Raw genomic sequence first — 22,672 nt, 5'->3', positions numbered from 1 at the left:
AAAAAAAAAAAAAAAAAAAAAAAAAAAAAAAAAAAAAAAAAATCTTTGTACCTTGAATTTGGCAAGTCTTCTCCCCCCACCCCCAAAAATCTTTGTTTCTTTATTGGAGCATAAATAGTACCACTAAGGTGGTTCACAAGAGCTTGCCACCATGCCCCAGATCACATGATAGAAGAGAACAGACTCCTGCAAATCCTCTGCCTTCCATGTGGCATGGCATGTATGCCCAAACTCATATCCAGATATCATGTACATATAAAACATTAATAAATAACTTTAAGGGGAGGTCAGGAGAGGTGGCTCAGGGGTTAATAGCTCAGACTACTTTTGCAGAGAGACCGATCTGTGTCAGACGGCTCACAACCTCTCCCCTCTCCCCTGCAACATCATCTTCAGGGGATCAGATGTCCTTTTCTAAACTCATTGGCTGTGAGCATGTACAAACGTACACAAATAAAAACAAAATAAATATTAAGAAGAAGAAAAGGGAAGAGGAGATTAAAAGGAAAAAAGAGAAGGGGGATCTACCTCTTCTTCTATCTATGATAACAAACTTTAAAGATCTACTGGGGCTGGCGAAACAGCTAAGTAAAAGTAGCTTGTCGCCAATCTGATGATCTGAATTTGGTCCCCAGGACTATCACCATAGTAATAGGTCAGACTTGCCTCTTACCACGTTGTCCTTTGACCTCCACATATTCTATGGTGTGGGTACAACTCCGCCCCCACCCCCAGCCCCACAAGTGCACATATCAAATAAATAGAAACAATATAAATTTTTTTAGGCACTGCTGTGTGTGTCTACAATTCCAGCTACTCATGAGGCTGAGGCAGGAAGACTGTTTGAGCCCATGAGTTGGAAACCAAAACAGGTAACACAGTAAGAATATCTTCTCAAAAGGGCAGGGGTGCGTGGCAAGGGACACAAACAAACAAACTTCTCCAGAAGATACAGGAATGGGCAAGAAACACAAAGACCACACAACCAAGGCTTGATTGACAGGTGTTAGTTAGTATGTGGCAAGACCAAGGACTGGCCTGTGTGGCTGGCCTGCTGTTCTACTGATACCATTCCCAGGTACACATGAGAGAGGGGAAGGCAGGCCTCATGCTCACCACATATCATCCTAAACAGCCCCTCAAGGAACGCAACCCCAACATCCACCAACTGGTGGACAGACACAATGGAGCACTCTGAAGAAGGCAGCACTAAGGTGCTCTGCTCACAAGTTACACAACTTGAAGGGTAGTTGGTGCTTGCCTGTTATAAGTGCACTTGGTGGGGTAGGGAGGACACAAGAAGGTAAGAGTGCAAGGCCAGCCTGGGCTACATAAAACATGAAAGTATGCCAATCCACCAATTAAAACTATGCTTAGTAGTGCTCACTGGCAGCACATACACTGAAACTGGAATAAAGAAGCTTAGTATAGTCCCTGCCAAGGATGACACACAAATCTGTGAAATATTCCATATTTAAAAACAAAAACTGCCAAGGGCACTAGTGGCTGCCAATGTAAGACAACAAAGGAGTTAACAGAAGCAAGCAGGAAGAGTGGGGCTTTTGGGGGAGATGAGGCTGCTCTAATGCTGACAGGAAGACAGCCTGACTCTAGCAATGGACCTTCAAAAGGAGCTGTTTGTGGCATGTAAATCCCACCTTAAAAACCTGTGCACAAAACTTAGCAAATGTGATGACTTGAATTAAAGCCTCCTAGTGCTTTGTAAATGTGAAACAGATGACAAGTCCTTTAGTGTGATGGCCTTACTACACAAAGGACTATCTTCGTGGAGTTCCTGTCCTAGGTTCTGGAGGATTCTGAGGAGTGCCCATTCCAAAGTTTGTTTGACCTCTTGGCAAGTTCTGTTCTTTGACAAGGGCTTGCCATCTAAGCCAGGTTGCCCTTGAACTCTTGCCTCAACCTCAGAATTAGAGACTTGACCATCACCCTGGCTTCCCTGGTGTACTCTAGATGAGGCTCTTTTGAGCTCCCATGGCTACCTGGCCACACAGGAGGACCACACAGATCACCTTGGATTGCCACCTGCCTTCCTGAATAGCTAGCTCTGGGCTGTGCTTACATGACTTTCGAGCTAGACTGTAGATTGCTAACACCAAGCAGGCCCTGATGCCAGACCTCTGGTACTCTTCAACTATGACCTCACTTACCATGTGCAGCTATAGTTTGTTGGTCAGCTGCTATGTGTCCTCCCCTCTGTGTGCTGAGGGGCAGTCAGCTCAGCTGCAGGCAGGGACCTGAAACCTCAGCCTTCTCCAAAGCTAGGCTGGGAGCCCAGCTCCTTGCCACCTCCAGGGAAATTTGCTGATTGTTTACAAGGCTCTCTCATCAGTCAACCTCATAAAAAAGTAAGCACCTATACTTTAGAGAGCTCACAAGAGCTAGTAGCATGCTAGCTAGTTGCTGGCTCTTTTCTTGTGACAGCTATAGAGGTAGAAACTAAACATCCCTACATCCCCCTGTTAGAAGCCACGCAGCAGTGAATGTAGCCAACAATGAGGGAAGGTATCAGTTTGGATGACCCAAGAAGGTTGGCCTTTGCTCCCAACCCTGCCTGGCACGGTCTGCGGCGCACAGCCCTCTCAGGCATGTACCTTGAGCCACTGCTTCTCTGTCAGTGAGTCGCTGTAGTCTACCTCCTTGCGGTGGCGAGAACCACGGCCAAACATCTTCTCCTCTTCCTCTTCACATGTCAGTCGCTCCACTTCTGCATCATCCTTGATGATCCAGGATGGGAGTTCATCCTCTTCCATCAGACGTGGCTTCCGTTTGGGGTTTCGGGCTTCTTCACGCCGGCGGTCCAAGTCCATGCGCTATGATGTGGGTGGTGGGCAGAGGGTAGAAGGCAGTCAGCACAGAAAGCAATAGTCTTCAGAATGGGCCTCACAGGGACACTAGGTGATGAAGAGTTAACAGTGCTTCATTTTAGGGACTGCCACAACCAGGTTGCTATAGCAGACCTAGGTAAGAGGTTAGACCATTGGAACATAGGTATGTCCACAGGGCAGCCTTAGAGGAAACTACCAGGCCTACTGAATCCAGACGGAACTGAAGGAGTTCCATCTAAACTTCATACTAGTACCCAGCGGCATGAGGGAACCTGTAGCCCAGGCCCCAGACAGCCCCTCAGGCCTCCAGTGTCCACTGACTCCTCTGTAAAGGGAGGAGGCCTTTGGGCAAGCAGCCTGGAGTCTACAGAAATGGCAGTGCGGTGTCCTGCACTATCTCTACAACATGAGGGTCAGCTGGAGGCATTAGGAAACTGTGTGAAGAGGAACAGCAGCTCCATCAGCCACAGGGATGCCACTATCATCACTGTATCTGTATGGTCCCAGTCCAGGTGCTCACCATGAAGAGGTCAAACTCTTCTTCATGCCGGGCAATCATCTGGTTGACGGTCTCATCATCAGGCACCTCATCTTCCTCCTACAAGATTGCAAAGCTTTAGTCTGACTGTGGTGGGGCTGGGATGGGTGGTGGCCAGGCTCGGAGGTGAGCGGCGGAATCCGTCCGAAGATGAGCTGATGAGCTGGAGGTCCCAGGCTGGCTGCGGTGGGGGATCCCACGCGTCAGCAAGAGGCACACACATTCGCACAAGCACACGCACGCTTTGTGGGGTCAGGCCCTTGCTGGCCAGTCTCAGCAAGAAGCTGAGTTGAGTGGGCGTGGAGACTGAACTACCCCTCTCACCTTTAGAGGTGGCTCCTCCAAGTCGGGGTTGACGCCCGCTGGCGGAGGGGCAGTGTGGGCGAAGCTGGCACTGCCGCTGCCCGTGCTGCAGTGTCTGCTCTGTGGATAAATACAGGACTTCAGTCTCCAGGGCTGTCAATGCGGCCGTCTGTCACCAGCAGTTTAGAAAAAACCCACTTCAAAAGGAAAGCAAGTGCGCATCCTCTTTCTGCTCAGCCCACACTCCCTTTACTCCAAAGGGACGCAAAAAATAAAAATACAAAACCAAAAAACCAAGAACAAAAACCAAGAGTGCAAAAAAGGTACAAAACCGAAAACGAAAGCCTCATGCATCCACCACTCACGCTGAGCCAGGCTGGCACCATGCTCACCTCGTCCTGTTCCTCGTGCTCCAGGATGGCCTGCAGGAAGGCACGCCTCTCATGGCTGGACGACTTCTGGTCAAACATCCCTGCCTGGATCACCTTCTGATCCACATTGAGTTTGTATTTGGCAGCAGCCAGTATCTTCTCCTCCACACTGTTGACGGTACACAGGCGAAGCACACGCACCTCATTCTGCTGCCCAATGCGATGGGCACGATCCTGTGCTTGCAGGTCCTTGGGAGAGGAGGTGGGTCAGTCTGGGGAATTCTAGACATCAAGCTTAGCCTTGGACTGCAGCTTTATAAGCCAGGAACCCAAGAATGGACCTGTGACCTGTCTCTAGGAGAATGAAAGGGCCTTGTACCCATAGGAAATGTCTGCTCTCCTGGGACCCTATGAATACTCCATACACGTGCCCCTCCCTCCGCCAAAACCAAAAAAGAATATGTATTTTTATGTGTAAGTTCAAGTGTGTGTGCGTGCATGTAAGTACCCACTGGGCACAGAAGAGGGTGTCAGAGAACCTGGAATTGGAGATGCTGGATGCTGGGTACCAAATTTGGTCTCTGCATGTATATTCTCTTAACTGCTGAACTACCTACCTCTCCAGCTCCTGGATACTTCTAACTCTTAGGGCAACACTCTGGGCAGCCTGGTCACAGCTCCACAGTATGACCATGTCAGTCACAGCTGTGGGCTCTGGCAAGTCTGTGAATCCTGGGCCTGAGCCAAACATTTATGGGCCTATGCTGATCACAGGAGCTCTCTGAGCTTCAGTATAGATTGAGCAGATGGGTGTGAGGAGGATGGTATAAGGAATAGAGCAGTTAGCTCCTAATAGTGTGGCAGTGAAGCTGCCAACAGGACTTCTGCTATTTCTAGCAGAGTATCTGAAATTCTCATTGGGTCATGAGCTGTGTAGGCAGGCTGAGTGTCAACAATGTTCCTCAATTTGAGACTGATATGTGATCATAGGAACAGAAGGGACTGTTTGGCAGTTGGTCCCCAGGTACATCAGGATGCTTGCTGTCAAGGCTGGCACTGATGATGTGCTCCTGCTGGCTCTCCACCGGCCTCTGCTTGACTGTCATTACCTAACTATCTTTTAGGAAATAGCCCATCAGCATCTGGGCAGAAACTACACTGATATTTATCACAGGATCGACACAGTGACCACCTAAGCCATTTAGCCATCAGATGGATAATTACCACTAGGTCTGCCAGGCTGGGGCAAGGACATTCCAGAGGTTATCAGTGTGTGTGGCCAGCTTCATGGAAGTAAGTGGCCAGCCTGTGAAGACAGCGCCTCCCACTGGCAATCACTTGTTTTATGTAGTGCTGATGGGACTAGAGCAGCGGCTCTCAGCCTTCCTAAGGCTGTGTGTGACCCTGAAATACAGTTCTTCATGTTGTGGTGACCCCCAACCAGAACATTTTTTGTTGTTACTTCAGAGCATTTTGTTACCATTATGAATCATAATGTAAATACCTGTGTTTTCTGATGGTCTTAGGTGGTCCCAAGGTGTCACAAGCCACAGGTTGAGAAACTCCTGGGACTATAGGGTCTTTGCAAAAGTGTTCCAAGAGCAACAAGAAAAGTTTCTTTGGGGCTATCGGTCATTGAATAAACAGAAAATAGACACTTGCCACTAGGCTGGAGGAAAAATGTCCCAGAGCTGCTAGATTCTGGAGCATCTTGAAGCAGAGGCGACAGTTAAATAGCTTTTTTTACTCCTGTCTCCTCTGGAGAGGTGGCAGGCAATGAATGACTGCTAAATGGCACAGGAACATAGCAGCACACAGCAAACACATCATCGGTGTGTGTGCCTTGCAGATGCAGAGTGATGACAGGAATGGGGACTCGAGTTCACCTTGTATGCTAGCATGTGCATTACAAACTAAACCCATATACGGTGTAAGTATATGAGGAGACAGGGCAAATTCGCTACCCATCTTCCAGCTGTTCAATGTACACACCAACACACCATAATACCTTTTGGCAGAGGCCTCAGGGCCAATATGAGCAGAGTGGCCAGAGACTGGCTTCGTTAAGCAGGACTGTGTGTGGAATACAGGACAGGTCTGTAAGAGCTGCATCCCCATGATCATCAGTACTGTACACTAACTAGCCTGTTTCCTACTTTTTACTCAGCTATGGAATCCAAGAACCATATGGTTATTGTAATGCTAAGGATGGAGCCTGGAGCCTTATGTGGGTAAGACAAAGGCTCTATCTCCGAGTTGGCTACTGCCCATATATACCTAGGAATAAAATATGATCATTGGAAAGATAGCTCTCCTCAAGTCAGGGTGTGAGGTCACTTCCACTTTGAAAAGCAGGAGGGAAACATGACCACTGTGGATTACTGAATGTACTTCTCACTGCTCCCAGGACAGACAGAACATCAGGGAGGCAGTGAACACTAAGATAGGAGATAGCCTCTCTCCTCTGCCAGTGCATTTACCTGGTGGGGATTCCAGTCACTGTCAAAGATGATCACAGTGTCAGCTGACTGCAGATTCAGGCCCAGCCCCCCAGCACGGGTACTGAGCAGGAAAATGAAATACTCAGAGCCTGGCTCATTAAAGGTTTTCAACAGCATGCCTCGGTCTTCTGCTTTTGTGGTTCCTGATAGGCACAGGAGAAGAGGGTTATGAGGGTGACAGGAGTGGGAGCTCCAACGGAGCTTGTGCACTGCTATCAGGGATGGTATTGCAGGTCACAAGAGCCACAGATGTATTCTACAGACAGTGACTTGGAGGTACAGCTTATCATTACCGAATGCTACCATACTCAGGAGATAAAGAACAGGAGAGGGGGTCTACAGACCAGCTGTCTCCTGTACAACACAAGGCACTGGAAGAGGAAGATGCTGGCAGGCTCCTGGGCTGCCATCTCTAGGTACAATGCTTCCTGACACTTGTTCACTCTGTCCTATATGAGGAGAGATACCACAGAGCTAACAAGGCTAATGCCATACTCTGATGAGGAACACAGTACCTCAGCACTAGTGGCCTAGTGTGATGAGATGAACCACTAGCCACAGGGCTGGCATGCACCCCTTAACTCTCTTGCAGTAAATGTGGCTAGCTTAGAGAAAAATCTCTGCTTAAGAGCTGTAACCACATAGCCTTCCTTGGGCTTCTAGCCCACACCTCACACTTGCCACACTATGTCCTTGACCTTCTGCCCTGCTCCTTGAGCAGCTATGCTGTCAGTCACCTTAACACCACAAGCAACCCACACAGCGGAAACCAAACAGATAAAAGTCCTTAGGCTCCTTCTCGGGCAGACAGGGACCTTCATAAAGTAGGACCTGGTGCTCACACAGACAGGAGAGGCAGCGAAAGAGGTCCAGCCATTTGGACCTCAGCTATGTTTGGCCACCACTGAGATATGTGAACATACAGAACAGGATGTTAGTTTAGCAAAGGTGGCCCTGGAGCACTCTAAGGAGGGGCTGAGGCCAGATGGATGTTATGGGAGTTCTGGTCAGCATGTTCTAGATGATGCTCAGAATCAGACAACAAGATGATGCAATCAAGCCCAGCTTGTTAGTCCCTGAAACATCTTTAAGATGGAGTAGGGAGAGGGGACAGGGGAGGCAGAGGTCTAGAGTAAGGCACACCCAGCTCTTGAGCCCAGTAAAGGTTCTGTGAGGAAAATGGAAAGCTGCTATGTCTTTTTGGTTCTGAGGGCTCAAGTCTGTCTTCCCAGGATAACAACGTGGGACACTAACTTCAAGGCTTCCCTGATCACTTGTTCTGTTAACAATGCTGGCCTCTTGCTCCCCGAAGTATCTTGTAGAGAGCATGGAAGGTGGAAAGGCATACTGTGGTAATTGGTACACAGAGCCTCTTGGGCAGTGGAGGACCTTGGCTGCAAGCAGGCCAGGGTCCTATTGCAAGAGAGCATCATTCAGCTCTGGAGCAGGCCTGTAAGACAGCTCCTTCGAGTTGGGTTGAAAGCTTGGTGTTTCTGCTGCTAACACTGAGCAGTACTAGACCCTATCTAAGGATGAGGCCACAAATGAAGGAGAGCTGCACGTAGGTACAGCTCTGCTGGAGCCAGAGAACTCTCAAGGTTCCATGTTAGCAGGGCTCTTATGTTCATGCACACGTGACAACAATTTGTTTAACTTAAGCTGACATGGCACTGTGAGAACTCACACCACAGAATACAGCACTGCGGTAACAGTAAAAACTCCAGCAAACAGGAGGCTAAACACCTTCAGGCCCTCCTTCAGGCTCTCCTTGTTCCAAGCAGCTAGGATGTTCAGGTTCAGTGTATACACTGGACTTCAAGTCCACCTAACCAGGTCAGGAATGAATATCCCCTGCTGGAACTGTCTTCTACTCACCATCAAGCCTGAGGTATTTGAAGCCACGGTATGCAAAGTAGTCTTCCATGATGGTCATGAGGGAGGTCATTTGGCAGAAGAGTAGCACTTTATGGTTCGTTGCCCGGAGTTTGGGTAGAATTCTATCAAGAAGTTCAAATTTCCCTGAGGCACGGTACAGGTCCAATCTAGTCCATGGAGGGAAGAAGGGAAACAGTTAGTCCCTCAGTCACACACCTGTGAGCTCACAGAGATGTGGCTGCTGGGCAGATTCAAGTAAAGAAGTGGCCTCCCAAGCAGGCCCACCCACAGCTACAGCTAAACTCAGGTCACTCTCAGTCAGGGTATATCACCAGTGACTACATAGTAAATGCCATTTCACCAGTTTACAAGGAGAATAAAAAAGATCAGACATGATGCCCAGTGGGCTGGGGAGTTGGCTCAGGGGTAAAGTATTTGTCCTGTAAACTTGCTGACCTGAGTTCAGCCCTAGAACCTATGTGAAGTTCCAGGGCCAAGCTGGAGCTGCTCCAAGGATGTTGGGTCCACCACCATAAGGTTAGAACAGCTCAAACTAGGAACGGACTACCGACTATAGACTAAAGAATCCTGCATATGATAGTGAAGCAATTCTCCAGTGCAGCAAAAAGCACCATCACTTTCCTAATCACAAGTCATGCCCTTACAGGTGAACACTGCAGGGCTGGAAATGTAGCCTCAATTTCAAGAATGTCTGAAAAAGGCACATGGTGATATTCTAGAGATGGCATCCAAGGCCAACACCATGGGCTTATAGAAGTGTCATCTGGAACCAAACATGGTATCACACACACCTCTGGTCCTAGCACGTGGAAGGCTGAGGCACAAGGATGCCAATTATAGCCTACTTCACACACTGAGACTGTAACCCAACCACCCAAGAGAAAGAATCGGAGCCTGCACTTGAAGCTGCAGGAAAGGTGCTCACAGGGTATCAAAGGTAGAATGGGTGGATTGAGGCTCAGGTGTAACAGAAGCTGTGGGCAGTGGAGCTAAGCTCTGGAGGCCTCAGATAGCAGATAAATGCTAACCACAGCAATGAAGACACTGAACAAGACTATACCCCTTGCCCCCGGCAGACTGCTACCCACTCTCAGAGCTGGGAAGCTTCTCACCCTTGCACGATGCCGCCAGTGAACCCCAAGTGCTCAGAAAAGGATTCCTGCAACAGGACAAGAGATGGATCAGTGCCAATGCAGGAAGGGAATGTCCAGTCAAGCCCATGGTCCAGGCAGCTACTGCAGAGGACTGAAAGGTCACACTGGTAGTTATTTGCAGCCTGAAGTGGCACAGAGTCCAGATGTGGATGTTCAGCTTGGACTCAGTGCACCAATGCCAACCCTCATGCTTTTCCTGTGAAGGGTGGGAAGAAGACTGTGTGACATTAGACACCTCAGACCACCCTGAAACAGGAACGCTAAGGCATCAGAGGTCTTGAGTGACCCTGAAACTGTATACTAAGAATACAAACACATGCTTGCTTTTTGGGAGCAAGAGTCCAGATTCTCCAAAAGCACAGTTACTCTGATGACTGTGGTCACAGACTTGACTATGTTGTCCATGGCAGCACTTCATAAGCTGGGGGTAGGAAGACCTGACAGAGACATGTGTAAACTCAGGAATGAGAACACTTCCCAAGGGAGGAGTCCCCAAACCCACAGACAATACCAACAAGATGACTTTTTAAAAAAGATTTATATATTATGTATACAGTATTCTGTCTACATGTGTGTCTGTAGGCCAAATCTCATTACAGATGGTCATGAGCCACCATGTGGTTGCTGGGAATTGAACTCAGGCCCTCTGGAAGAACAGAGGTTTTAACCTTTAACCTCTTAACTTTTGAGCCATTCCTCCAGCCCAGAGGTGACTCCTGAGGAAACAATTTAGAGATTTTCAATTTCAGTCCCATGATGGGTTTGCTAAGCACCAGCTGAACTGGGAACACCCAAAGTCAGAACATGTGCTTCCTTGTTACAGGCCTGGGTGACACTGCCCAGTGCTCATGTATGTGCATGCATACCACCTCACATACATGATCGCACAAACACACATGCACACATATGGACACGCTCACACACACAAGTTAAATACCAGCAAAAGGAAAATTTAACAGATACAGATGTAAAGACAGTGGCTAGTGAAAATATTTTAAGCCTTTTTTGTTTGCTTGTTTCTAGACAGAGTTTCCCTTTCTCTGTGTAGCCCTGGCTGTCCTAGAATTTTCTCTGTAGACCAGGTTGGCCTTTAACTCAAGAGATTCACCTGCCTCTGCCTCCTGAGTGCACCGTCTCTGGCTGCCTTTTTTGTTGTTTTGTTTGATACAGGGTCTCCCTACTTAGCCTTGGCTGTCCTGGAACTCACACACATCTACTTGGTCTGCTTCCGGAGGGCTGGGACTAAAGACGTAGCCCACCATGCCCAGCTCCTTAGCTGTTCTTAAGAACATCCTGAGGACTGAGGAGACAGATACCTTTGTCCCTCAACGTCCCGCTGTACTCATGGTGACCTGAGTTGGATACCTGGCACTTAGCAGAAGACAGTCTTGTTGGCTGAAGTGAGCAACCCCAGAACTATGTGGAGAAAAACAGATCTGTGGAGTTCATTAGCCATGTCTAAAAAGTTAATGAGCTCCGAGTTCAATAAAAGATACTATCTCCAAAACACAGGCAGAGACTAGTGGAGGGCACCAACCTCTGACCTACACATATATGCACACACATGCCACAGGCATCAGGGACAAGCAGCCCAGCTCTCCCTCCGAGAGCCAGGTCGCCGGGCCGTGGCCTTACCTCGATGTGCTGGAACATGTAGGGGTGGTTGCAGATCTTGCGCAGCTGCATGATAGTGTTCATCAGGGTCTTGGTGCCACCTTTGCCCTGCAGAGGCACATGAGATGGTCTACAATGGAGTTCTGCCTTTGGGGCAAGATGGAGGTGGGCAGGGGATTGGGCAGGGAGGTAGCAGAAGGGCCCAGAGCAAGCTGGTTATCTTTGTGGCAGTGTTGGGGGAGGGGGATGTCTCTGAGAAGTCCTAAGAGACTGACTGGCACAAGGGATGAACGGAAGCAAACATGGCAAACTGTGGAGGACACACACACTCACTGTACAGCTACAGAGAAGGGTGTGGTGATCTGTACTAGGAAGGGAGCAAGGGGCACAATGCTTCAGCGCACAGCTAAGAAAGGAGCTCAACAACAGAAATACACCTAAGGCTATGGCTGGGGTGCTCGGTACAGACTGCAGAAACTGGCACTTCCCTGGGGATAAGCCCAGGCCTGCTTAGAGGAGGTGGAGAATGAGACTCTTGAATGTTCCCAAGAGAGCCGAGGCCTCCCCCTCCCACTCTTTTCAACTTCTGGATATCCTCAGTAATAGCAAGAGGAAGGGTGCAGAGGCCATGATGGGTAAGGCAGCTCTTCAGCTGCACAGCAAGTAAAGCTCCCTAGTAATATTCCAACTCTGGATCAGTTAGCCCTGTGTTTCCTGCTGTCATGAGGACGGCAGTGTTTTAAACAAGGGGAACTCCAGAAAGCAGCCCAGTAAGCACCCTCAAACGATAACCAGCATTACAGTGTGGCTGTGTGAATGCCTGAGGGACCAGGGCCAGGTGAAGGCTCCTGGGCAGAGGGCTCAATCTCCAATTCCATGGTGATCTTGATCTACCCTCCCCTTTTAGACAATCATGAAGTGGGGAAACAGGGACCTGGAACAAACCTTCTTGTCCTTCTCGGAGCCATCAGTCAGCAGCACACCTTTGGCCTGCATGTGACGGTAGAGCACACGCTGCAGGGCTGACATGTCACATTTGATGACATACTCTACCTGTGGAGCAAAGAACACTCTCAGGCCATACAAGCTTAGACTGGGCTGTCTGTGCCATCAAGTGGAGTCTTGTGACCAGCACTCTGATTAGGACATGGGTAAGAGCCCTCAAAGTGGGGAGATCTGGGAAGAAGAGGATATTCAGTAGACCAACCTGAGCCTCTATCTGTGGACATGAGTTTGGGCAAGAACAAAGCAAACAGGAGTGACAGGGCTCGGTTCTGACCCAGGCCCTGGTTTTGCTGCACAGTGGTATCAGTCACCACTCCAATTCTGTGGAGCAGATCCAGGGAAGAATCACCTGACTTCTCTCACCCTGGGAACAGCTGTGCAAATGGCACCCATGGCTTCTGCCAACACCAACCTTCTCAGGGAGCTGGGCTTCAACTTCCTTCTTGAGCCGCCGCAGCAGGAAGGGCCGAAGTACCTTGTGTAGGCGGCGAATAATGAGGATGGTCTCCTCCTCATTCAGATCCACCTGGGGGCGGGAGCCAGACAGTACATTAGAACACTGCCTCCAAAAGAGGGAGGCAGGGCATGGGAAGGGCAGCTGTGTCAGACAGCAGTGGTCACTTGGTACCTGTGTGCCCTCTGGGAGAAGAGGAAGACCCTCATCCTCAGGAAATTGAAAATCTGCTGCCTTTTGTGTAATTTATGAAAAGCCTAATGACCAGGTACCATGCTAACCCTATGCCTGAACCCCACACCATGAACACGTATGACAATTGTCTGCTAGGTCTCCCTTAAGCAGTGTCAATTCAGTGTTTACAACCACAGCATCAGCTGACTAAAGTTAGGCAACTTGGGGAATTGTGAGATGGTCTCATCAATGCCAATGGCTGCTCTGACATCAAGAGATACACCTTCCTCTCTTGGCCTCAGAGGAATTATTTTCTAAGGAATACTGCTTATCCAGGGTACTGCTCTTCTGCTTCAAGGCTACATTGTTTAGCATTTAAATTTGTTGTTGTTGTTGTTGTTCACTTATTTGTGTGTGTTTGGGGGTAGATACACCCTGAGGAGGTCACAGTTGGTTCAGATTCCACTTTGTGGGTCCTGGGACTCAAACTCAAATCATCAGGATTGGTAGCAAGTGCTTTTAGTTGCTGAGCTATCTTGTTAGCCAGGGATCCACTTATTTGTGTTTGACAGATTGAGTGACTGATTGGTTTTTCCATGCAGAGTTTCTCTGTATGTGTCGCCCTGGCTGGCCTCAAACTCAGAGATCTGCCTGCCTCTGCCATCAAGCCCAGCTCCTAGAACTCCACTAAAGTGAAAACCAGGAAGGAGAGGCAACCAAGATGGTGGCATAGGCCTGAGCTTTTCTGCTGCGTTCTGATCACCCCTTTTAGAGCTTTGGCCTGGAGGAAGAGAAACACGAATATAGCTTTGGGCCCTGGCTCTGGGAATGGAGTCTCAGAGAAGAACCTCCTTTGTTACATGGATTGAAAAAAATCATCACAGAGGCTTTTTGCCTCAGCATGCCTCCAGGGAGGACGGGGAACTTGTGGATGACAGCAATGGATACCTTTCTAAGAACTGAGGAGGCATGGAGGGGAAGAAATACCAGCTGTCATCAGCCTCTGGATTCTGTCCAGATTCACAGACTAGTTGTTTAACCCCTTCCCAATGCATATGGCTTACTTCAAAACCCACCAACACCAGTACTGTGAAGTAGAAGCCTCAGATTCTTGACCAGAGACCTGCCCTCACACAATATGGACAACATGGCCTTTGGACTTAGTGCCACCACATAGCACCTGTACAAGATGGTAACTGTAGAGCTCTTTATAACTGTCAGAGCCTGGCCCCACAGATGTCGTAACTAAACTTCTCAGCTCTCTGATACTCTCAATGGCAAGACCTGATCCTTGTGAAGGATCCATAGTTGCCACTGGGACATCTGTTTTCTGCCCTGCTGAACTCGTGGGGGCCGCTTGCTCTGACCGCACAGACTCTGCTGCTATGTGGCCAGTGAGCACATGTGGTCAGTCCCAGGGCGGCTGAGCAGGGATTGCTCCTCAGAGGCCACTTTCCACCCCAAACAAACTTACCTTCTCTCCAGTCATGGCAAAGGGTGCATTGAACCACTGTTCGAAGGTGCTGCAGCTCTTGAAGATAGTGGGGAGCAGGAAGTTAAGCAGTGCCCAGAGCTCAGGTAGCTTGTTCTGCAGTGGTGTGCCTGTGAGAAGCAGGCGCCGAGGGGCCACGTAGTGTGTGTTAAGGACCTGCGTCAACTTGCAATGGTGATTCTTCATGCGATGGCCTTCATCCACGATCATGTACTTCCAGCGGATCTGCAAGGCCAAGAAGAGGTGGTGAGAGGAGGCAGCAGGGCTGTAAAGTGACCAGCATGTCTAGAAGGAACCACCAGACACAAACCCTCCAATGCGTGGAGTGGAGCGGAGCCAAAGCTACGCTGTCAGAGGTACAGGTAAAAAGTACTCTGGCTTTCCAAACAACAACAGGGAATAGTTCCCAGCACCCTGCCCCCAGGAAGGCACCTGCAACACTGGCCACAAGCAGCCATGCTTGTGGCGCAGGTGGCATACAAGCAATCTGAATGTGGCTTCCAGGAAGGGGCAGGACCAGGCCTTTCCTCCCCAGAGTTTGCTAGTGACCCCAAGGACAAGAATAGACAATGTTAGGCTTCAGGTAGGAGCCGCAGGAGAATTCCCAGTTAGGTCTCCCATGACCATAAGGACTTCCATCACTCAGAACAGGCCTGTCCATTTGAAGATACAAAAGCTCAGCATTTATGTCAATGTGAGTCACTGCCAGCAAGCAAAGTTGTTTTCAGGGCCCCATGGGTGGCTCGGGGTGCATGTGGTTTTTCAACTGCACTAGAAGTGGTTACCTATGGATGGATGGTCTATATGTGAAGACTATACTGGGCCAAGTCCTGGGATCTAGGTATACTCACCTGTCAGCCTAGGGACCTGCAGTGACAGCATACACTGCTAGGCATTGTGCAGGAAAATGTGACTATGGGAGAAGGCCCCCATCCCCAAGTGAGCTCTTTAACACGCTCTGTTGGAACACCAGCCCAGGGGACCCAGTCCTGCCCCTCAGCTTCCATCCCAGTCAACACTAGGACAACACACATGGGCAGAGCTATTAGGTAACTTCATGCTACTTACAGCTCTCAATAATATCAGGCAAGGCCATAGCCTCCATGGACAGGGGACCCATTCCAGCCCAGCACTCTCACTGCTCATCCTCAATTGCTTCCCCAAGAGTCCTCCAAAACCCACAGTCAATGTTCCCTGAGCCCAAGCCCAGGGAGAGGCCCACCAGGACCACATACAAGGCTTTGTCTCAACCTGAAAGGTCACTCATGATCAGGAGACACTGTGAAGAAGAGTCTCTCTGCACAAAGGTCCAGGAGATGGGTGAGGGGCACTTATTCAGGTCCTATGGGGGATCCTAACCTGAACTAGGGCCCAGTCTGGATGCTGAGGGAGCCAGGGCAAGTACATACCGGCTGTGTTCTGTTATACATGCAGACAAAGTGCTGAGGGATAACTTGCTAGGGGCTATGACATAGGTATGTTATCAGGCATCAAGATCCGTAGACAGCTGAGCCCTAGGCCTGCTGTGTTTTACATGAGGACACGCTACCTTGGCCAGGATATGTTTGTCTTTGATGATGTATTCATAGGTGGTCAGTAAGACATTGAACTTCCCACTACGAAGCTGGGGGACGAAAGCTCGTCTTGCTGCTGGAGAGCCCTGTAGAGACACGATGTAAACAGTATTGACTTATGAATAGTGTTCTTGAAGAATAAAGCTGGGCAGCCCGGGATGATGCTGGGCAAGGTTTCCAGTATGCTCTGACCAAGCCATGCAGAACAGCAGCCGCAGTAGAGTAGTGGACACAGAGGATCCTGGGGAACTGTGCTGCCGGTACCATCCTCAGCCACTTCCAGGGTCTGACCAACTTCCCTCTTCCTAGTCCCAAAGTTGAGCCTCTACCCTGGGAGACAGGCCTCCTTCACCTGGCAACAGCCAAAATAATCACTTTGGCCTTCTCCTCACTGCCTGGTCCCTACACATGTCTATTCCCCAGTCTCCTCCATGACTACTTTCTAGACACATCAAATTTTTGTACACAGCAACAACATCCTTACAGCACAGGCACAGGATAAAGAGCATGAGGCAGAAGTAAGCAGTGGTGTGCACTGGTGGACTGGTACCCTTTCCACCTCAGTTTCTGATGCCCACATCCAAGGCCTGCAAGCCCCTTCCTAATGCATTGAGCATTTATCTGAGTTGGGCCTGATGCTTGGCACAAGTCTGGCTAGGTACCCAGGACACCCAGCATCATGCCACACCAATGGTCTATGTTCATTCTGTCCTCATACAGAAATGGGTTTAAACCAGAATTCTAGTGAAGACAATCTTCTAGTCTTTTATGTATACTAAAATATAGACTGTTGAAACAATGTTCCACAAATGAAACATTTGATTTTGACTTTAAAAGTATGTCTCAAAATAAGAAACTACCCGTTCTACACTACCACGACTACCTGTGCATCAAATAAGCACCAGGCCTAGGAGCCTTGTGCCTCTAACACACACTGGTGTGCCTCTAACACACCTGCACCCTCCTAGGTCAAGACCTAATAAGTTGGAGGATACTTCTTTAGCCTGTGACATACCTTGTAGGAAACCTTCACCACAGAGGGGGCCCACTTGTCAAATTCATACGCCCAGTTTGACAGCGTCCTGAAGGGAAAGGAAGAGACAGTCAAGTTCTATGCTAGGCAATAATGAAGTCAACAGGCCTGGTCTTTAGAACTGCCATAGTAAACTCTGTGTCCAATGAGAGCTTTGTGCACAGGAGTGGGGAGGGATACGAGTGGAAGCAGTCAAAGAGGAAAGACACCCTGCTCCAGGAAGGAAAGATATGGTACTGGTACAGTTGGCCCAGGGCAGAGCCAGGAGTGGGTCTTAGACAGCCAGCCCTAGTGGGGATTCATAGCCACCTTGGTGAATGAATATGTAATATGCTACAGATGTACTGCAGCATATGTGGCTTGACTCCCAGTGCCACTGAGGGGTGTAACAAATGGGAATACAAGAGACATGGTGATCCTATGACCACCTTAGACTGAAAATGGAAGCTAAAGATGACCCAGAAAGAATAGAAGAGGGAGAGCAGAAGGTAAACAGAGACCAGGAGCACAGAGGAGGGGTCAGAACCAAGACCTCTCTCAGGACCAGTCTTGAGGACCAGTGAGTCTTCCCCCTTGGAGAATCCCAGGAGGCTGAGCAGGGGAGAGAAGTTGGCTATAGCTCAAGAGAGAGCCTCCTCCCCACTCTCTGTCTTCTTCTCAAAAACTCCACTCCTAGACTTTCTGGCTACTACTTAACAGAATCCCATCTAATGACGGTTCAAGCTGCTGACATCACACTGGCAAAAGGTTAACTTAGACCCTATACTCTGTCATCCTTCTAGCAATCCAGGTGAGATGATGGAGACGGTATAATCACTTTGTACCCATAGGCAAGTAACCTATGGATGGCTGTCACTAAGAGTAAAAGAGAACAACATTTAAAGGTGGTAGGGGGTGGGTGGAGAGATGGCTCGGCGGCTAAGAGCACTAACTGCTCTGTCAGAGGTCCTGAGTTCAATCCCCAGCAACCACATGGTAGCTCACAACCATCTGTAATGGGATCTGATGCCCTCTTCTGGTGTGTTTGAAGACAGAGACAGTGTACTCATATACATTAAACAAATAAATAATTTTTTTTTTAAAGGTGGTGGTGGCACATGCCTTTTTTTTTTTTTTTCTGGGATTAAAGATTTTTTTATGGGGCTGGAGAGATGGCTGAGTGTTTAAGAGCACTGACTGCTCTTCCAGAGGTCCTGAGTTCAATTCCCAGCAACCACATGGTGGCTCACAACCATCTGTAATGGGATCTGATGCCCTTTTCTGGTGTGTCTGAAGAGAGAGAGCTAGAGTATACTCACATACATAAAATAAATAAATAAATCTTTAAAAAAAAAAAAATTTATTTATTTATTTTATTTATGAGTACACTGTAGCTGTCTTCAGACACACCAGAAGAGGGCATCCAATCTCATTACGGATGGCTGTGAGCCACCATGTGGTTGCTGGGATTTGAACTCAGGACCTCTGGAAGAGCAGTCAGTGCTCTTAAACCGCTGAGCCATCTCTCCAGCCCCTGGCACATGCCTTTAATCCCAGCACTCAAGGGGCAGACACAGGCAGATCTGAGTTCAAGGCCAGCCTGGTCTATAGAGTGAGTTTCAGAACAGCCAGAGCCACATAGAAAAATCCTGTCTTTAAAAAAAAAAAAAAAATGAAAGAAAGGAAGAAAGAAAGAAAGAAGGAAAGAAAGAAAGAAAGAAACAAACAAACAAACAAAGAAGATAACAGAACACTTCAGGAGCTTGGATGCTTGAAAGTACTGGGAGTTCCTGGGCCTACCCTATGCCTAGCTCTGGGGCTGCCCCTTAGGGAGTACCACCCAGACACCCTGGCTAAGCTACTTGGTATTACTGCTATTGCAGAGCATGATGGAATCCCAAGAGAGGCAGGAGACTTGCAGCAAGCCAGTATGCCATGTTGAGCCTGAGGATCACAAGAATATAAGGCAGGCAAAGAACTCACATGGGAACAACAGTACACAGGCAGGATGGGACAGCTGAATACTGAACACAAAGACACTTCCTAGGGCACAGGGAGTGCTTCTAGTCAGGAGAGTAAGATGGACAGTATGAATACATGTCTGGACAGGAATCATAAGAAGAGGCTGTAGGTCGGTCTGGTGTCATACCCACTGAGGAGGCAGCAAGGAGCTCTCGAACCTTGGCAAGGGAATGCTGTGGTGGTTTGAATGAGCAAGGCCCCTATGGGGTCTTGAATATTTGGACTCAGTAGCTGGAACTGTTTGGGAAGGACTAGGAGGCGTGGTCTGTTATAAGAGGAGTCACTCTCACACTTCTAGAGGTGTGAGCTTTGAGATTTCAAAAGCCCACATTATTTCCAGTGTCTTTCTGTGCGCTGTGCTTGTGGATTAGTACGTGAGTTCTCAGGTGTTCCTGCCACCATGCTGTTGTTCTGCTACTCTAACCCTCTGAAATCGTAAGCCAAATTAAATGATTTCTTTTATAAGTTGTCTTGGTCATAGTGTTTTGTCACAATAACAATAATGTAACTAAGACAGGTTCTCTCACTACAAGCTGTGAACTTCAGACAAAGCAGCTAGCCTGGGAATCAGTTGCTTGTTGTGACTCGCAGAGACTGCTGCTAAGGACACCAGGAGACAGACAGCAAGACCAGACAGAGGAAGGCACCTGATCTCCTATACCTACAGGTCCATGCAGCTGTACGTAGTCTCATTTAGTTATTGGGAACTGAACTCTGGTCCCCTGAGCTGTCTCTCTATCTTCTTCTGTGTTTCTTGAAAAAGGGCCTCATTCTATATCCCAGACAAGCTTGGAACATCATGCTGCCCAGGTTGGCCTCAATCTTGTAAAAATCCTTCTGCCTCAGCCTCGTGAGTACACAGTATAGTTGCTAACACTGGGGTTCCTTAGGGAATGAGCTGATCCAGAATTGGGGCAGGAAATGGAAAGAGGTGCCAGGGAAAATCAGCTGGACACAAAGTAAGAAGTGCTCTAACCTCAGGTGGAACTTGCTACAGGGATAGGGATGGCAGCTAAGAGGCCAGATTAGAACAATGGGAAAACAAAAGAAACAAACCAACGTTAACGATAGGCTAAAGCATACAATATACACAAGCCTACTGATAATATATGGAATGTCAAAAGGGAAGGACTCCAGAGGCTGCTTGCAGCATCCACATCCACAGCCCTGAGCACTCAATACAACAATATAGTAGAAAAACCCACAAGCACTCAGCAGTGAATCTGCTGAGTAGCATGGTAAGGGTTGCTACGGGCACGGTGTGGACAACAAAGGAGAAAGAGGGTACTTCACTTCCACAACCACAGGGACCATCTAAACCTCACAGTACCCACAGTGAGGATGGAGCAGGAGCTTGGGAAATACACAGCAGCAGTGGCCTGGGGCACAGTGCAGTAGTAGAACACTTGCCTAGGATTCTAAAACCCTGGCTCCATACCCAACACGTCCAACAAAAAATAGTGAAGAGGCTTTCAGAAAGATAAGGCAGAATCTTGAACTCAAGGCCAGCCAGGGACAGATAGTGAGAATTTGTCTTAAAATATAAGTAACAATCAAAATGTGTCAAAGTCAAAATTATGGAAATATGGAAGAACCATGATAGGCCATAAAGAACCCTAACAACTACTGAGCCTGGACAGAATAACGAATACAAGAACTGATTCAGGGACAGAAATGTAACCTAGGTTATGCCATTGAGAGCCAGCACAAGGGAGGGCTGAGGCAGATGAACTTTTTTTTATTTTATTTTAAAAATCCAACAGATTTCCAGAACTGCTGAAAGCAAGAAGCCACTAGAACGAAGAAGTGGTAAGTGGGATACTCTGTGAGATGTCACACACATGCAAGCACCTGTGGGTACCTGTGCTGTGCATGCCCAGCTGAAATATGACACAAGAGGACATTGGGCCCTATGCAGGGCACAATGGCTACAAGGGAATACTACTAAGTCTTTGCTTAACAGAGCCACAAGTAGCCCTACCAATTCCCCCAGTAGGAATAAGGGAACTCATGGAATATGGGGGGGCTCCACACACCTGCTTCTAAAGCTAGAGGCAGACAGCAGTGGGTTACTGTGTCTCCCACATGCAGACATGACTGAAGCAATGTCTCACCCTATTCTGTACTTGAGAAACAACCAGGTGAAGACAGACAGAAGGTATCCATGATGCAAAGATTACATGAAGACAAATACAAGGTGGTCACAGAGAGGCTCTACACCAACCCTGTGCCACACACTAGAGACAATCCACTTCCATCCTGTAGGAGAAAGAAACCCATGCAGCAAGCAGGCTGTGAATGGAGTTGGGCTCATACATACGAGAGAGGCACGATGATGAGGAAGGGCCCATTGATGCGCTTGTGCTCCATGAGGTATGTGATGAGGGCGATGGTTTGGATAGTCTTTCCCAGACCCATCTCATCAGCCAGGATGCCATTCAGGTTGTTGTTATACAGGGACACCAGCCACTCCAAACCCTTGATCTGAAAGGGCAAAGATATAAGCCCCGAGTTCACACAACAAATATGCTACCTGTGGCTACCCTACCCCTACCCCTACCCCATTTTTCCTGGTGTGCTTACTCCCAGCCATATTTACTGTAAAATCACAGGGGACTGTGCTAAGAATGACTCTATATAATATTTTTGCTTTATTTGCTTACTTTTTAACGAAAGCCATCTAACTGCATTCACTATCACGATAATGTAAGAGCTATCAAAAGAATACGACTACATGTTTCATCATATGTTCCCAGCAGAAACACCTTTAAACCACTGCAGCCTTCTCCATGTCCCACTTCTCCATCTCTGTTAGCTGGAACACGCTGCAGCACAGACACTGACTCTCCTGTTTTCTTGCCTTTGCTATAGACTCTATCTCTTCCGCACTGTACTGTACTCATCCAAACCAGGAACCCAATCTTCACTGCACATTCAGTCACTCATAAAGCACTCTGAACTCCAGGTCTTTTACCAATGTCTGAAGATGAGGCTGGTACCATCACTATTACATGCTGGCCGCGACCAAAGCACAACATGGTGGAAGTCACAGAAACCACACAAATGAGATGTCACCTCAGAAATTGACCTATTTTTTTACAAAATATATTTTAATAGTTTGGACTTATTTCATTTTTCTATGGGAGAATTTTGTCTGCAGGTGCCACCGGTGTGTCTGGTGCCCGTGGAGGATGTAAGAAGTCATTAGATAGGATACCCTGAGACTATACTTACAGATTTGAGCCACCACAGTGGGGGCTGAGAATCAAACCCAGGCTTAAGGCAGGCTAAGTGCACGGATTAGGAGAAAAAGAAGAGCTCAGAAGACAGACGTGCTGGGCAAGGAGACCTGAATGGCCCTCAAGTATAGCATGGGTCACCTAAAACTTCTGTTTTTAATGTGTATGATGTATAGGCCATGTATGCACGTACATTTGTATGTGGGCGCTAGATGTTGTTTATCAATGTTCCCTGATTACTCACAATTTCCTCACTGTCTACTGAGGCAGGATCGCTCACTGAACCCAGAGCCCTGTAATCTATTAAGTCTAGCCAACCAGACTGCCTGGAGATGCTGCTGTCTCCACCCTGAGTGCTGGGATGACAGGAAGTCACACTACCTGCCTCGCTTTCATGTCAGTTCTAGAGATCTGAATTCTGATTTATTTTTATCTATCTATCTATCTATCTATCTATCTATCTATCTATCTATCTAT

General features: G+C 48.2%; 1 protein-coding gene and 1 pseudogene across 5 annotated transcripts in view; one reads left to right on the top strand and one right to left on the bottom strand.

Annotated features, from left to right (window-relative positions):
- Positions 1-22,672, bottom strand: part of Smarca4 (SWI/SNF related, matrix associated, actin dependent regulator of chromatin, subfamily a, member 4) — an 89,129-nt gene that overhangs the window by 19,611 nt on the left and 46,846 nt on the right. For 4 of the 5 annotated variants that reach the window (XM_028763883.1, XM_028763880.1, XM_028763881.1 and 1 more), the window contains 13 exons: positions 21,277-21,440; positions 16,938-17,004; positions 15,898-16,008; positions 14,331-14,573; positions 12,641-12,754; positions 12,169-12,276; positions 11,245-11,331; positions 9,568-9,614; positions 8,435-8,601; positions 6,539-6,702; positions 4,080-4,307; positions 3,367-3,444; positions 2,613-2,831 (listed from right to left, as the gene is read on the bottom strand). In XM_028763883.1, coding sequence (XP_028619716.1) covers positions 2,613-2,831; positions 3,367-3,444; positions 4,080-4,307; positions 6,539-6,702; positions 8,435-8,601; positions 9,568-9,614; positions 11,245-11,331; positions 12,169-12,276; positions 12,641-12,754; positions 14,331-14,573; positions 15,898-16,008; positions 16,938-17,004; positions 21,277-21,440 — 1,797 coding nt within the window. Of the gene's footprint in view, positions 1-2,612; positions 2,832-3,366; positions 3,445-3,708; positions 3,808-4,079; positions 4,308-6,538; positions 6,703-8,434; positions 8,602-9,567; positions 9,615-11,244; positions 11,332-12,168; positions 12,277-12,640; positions 12,755-14,330; positions 14,574-15,897; positions 16,009-16,937; positions 17,005-21,276; positions 21,441-22,672 lie in introns of all 5 variants that reach the window. The other variant, XM_028763884.1, reaches the window with a different exon arrangement.
- LOC114618266 lies at positions 1,380-1,478 on the top strand (annotated as a pseudogene).

Source organism: Grammomys surdaster, unplaced genomic scaffold (assembly GCF_004785775.1).
Source record: "Grammomys surdaster isolate TR1022 unplaced genomic scaffold, NIH_TR_1.0 140, whole genome shotgun sequence".
Lineage (NCBI taxonomy): Eukaryota > Metazoa > Chordata > Mammalia > Rodentia > Muridae > Grammomys > Grammomys surdaster.
This window is presented reverse-complemented; position numbering and strand designations above follow the sequence as displayed.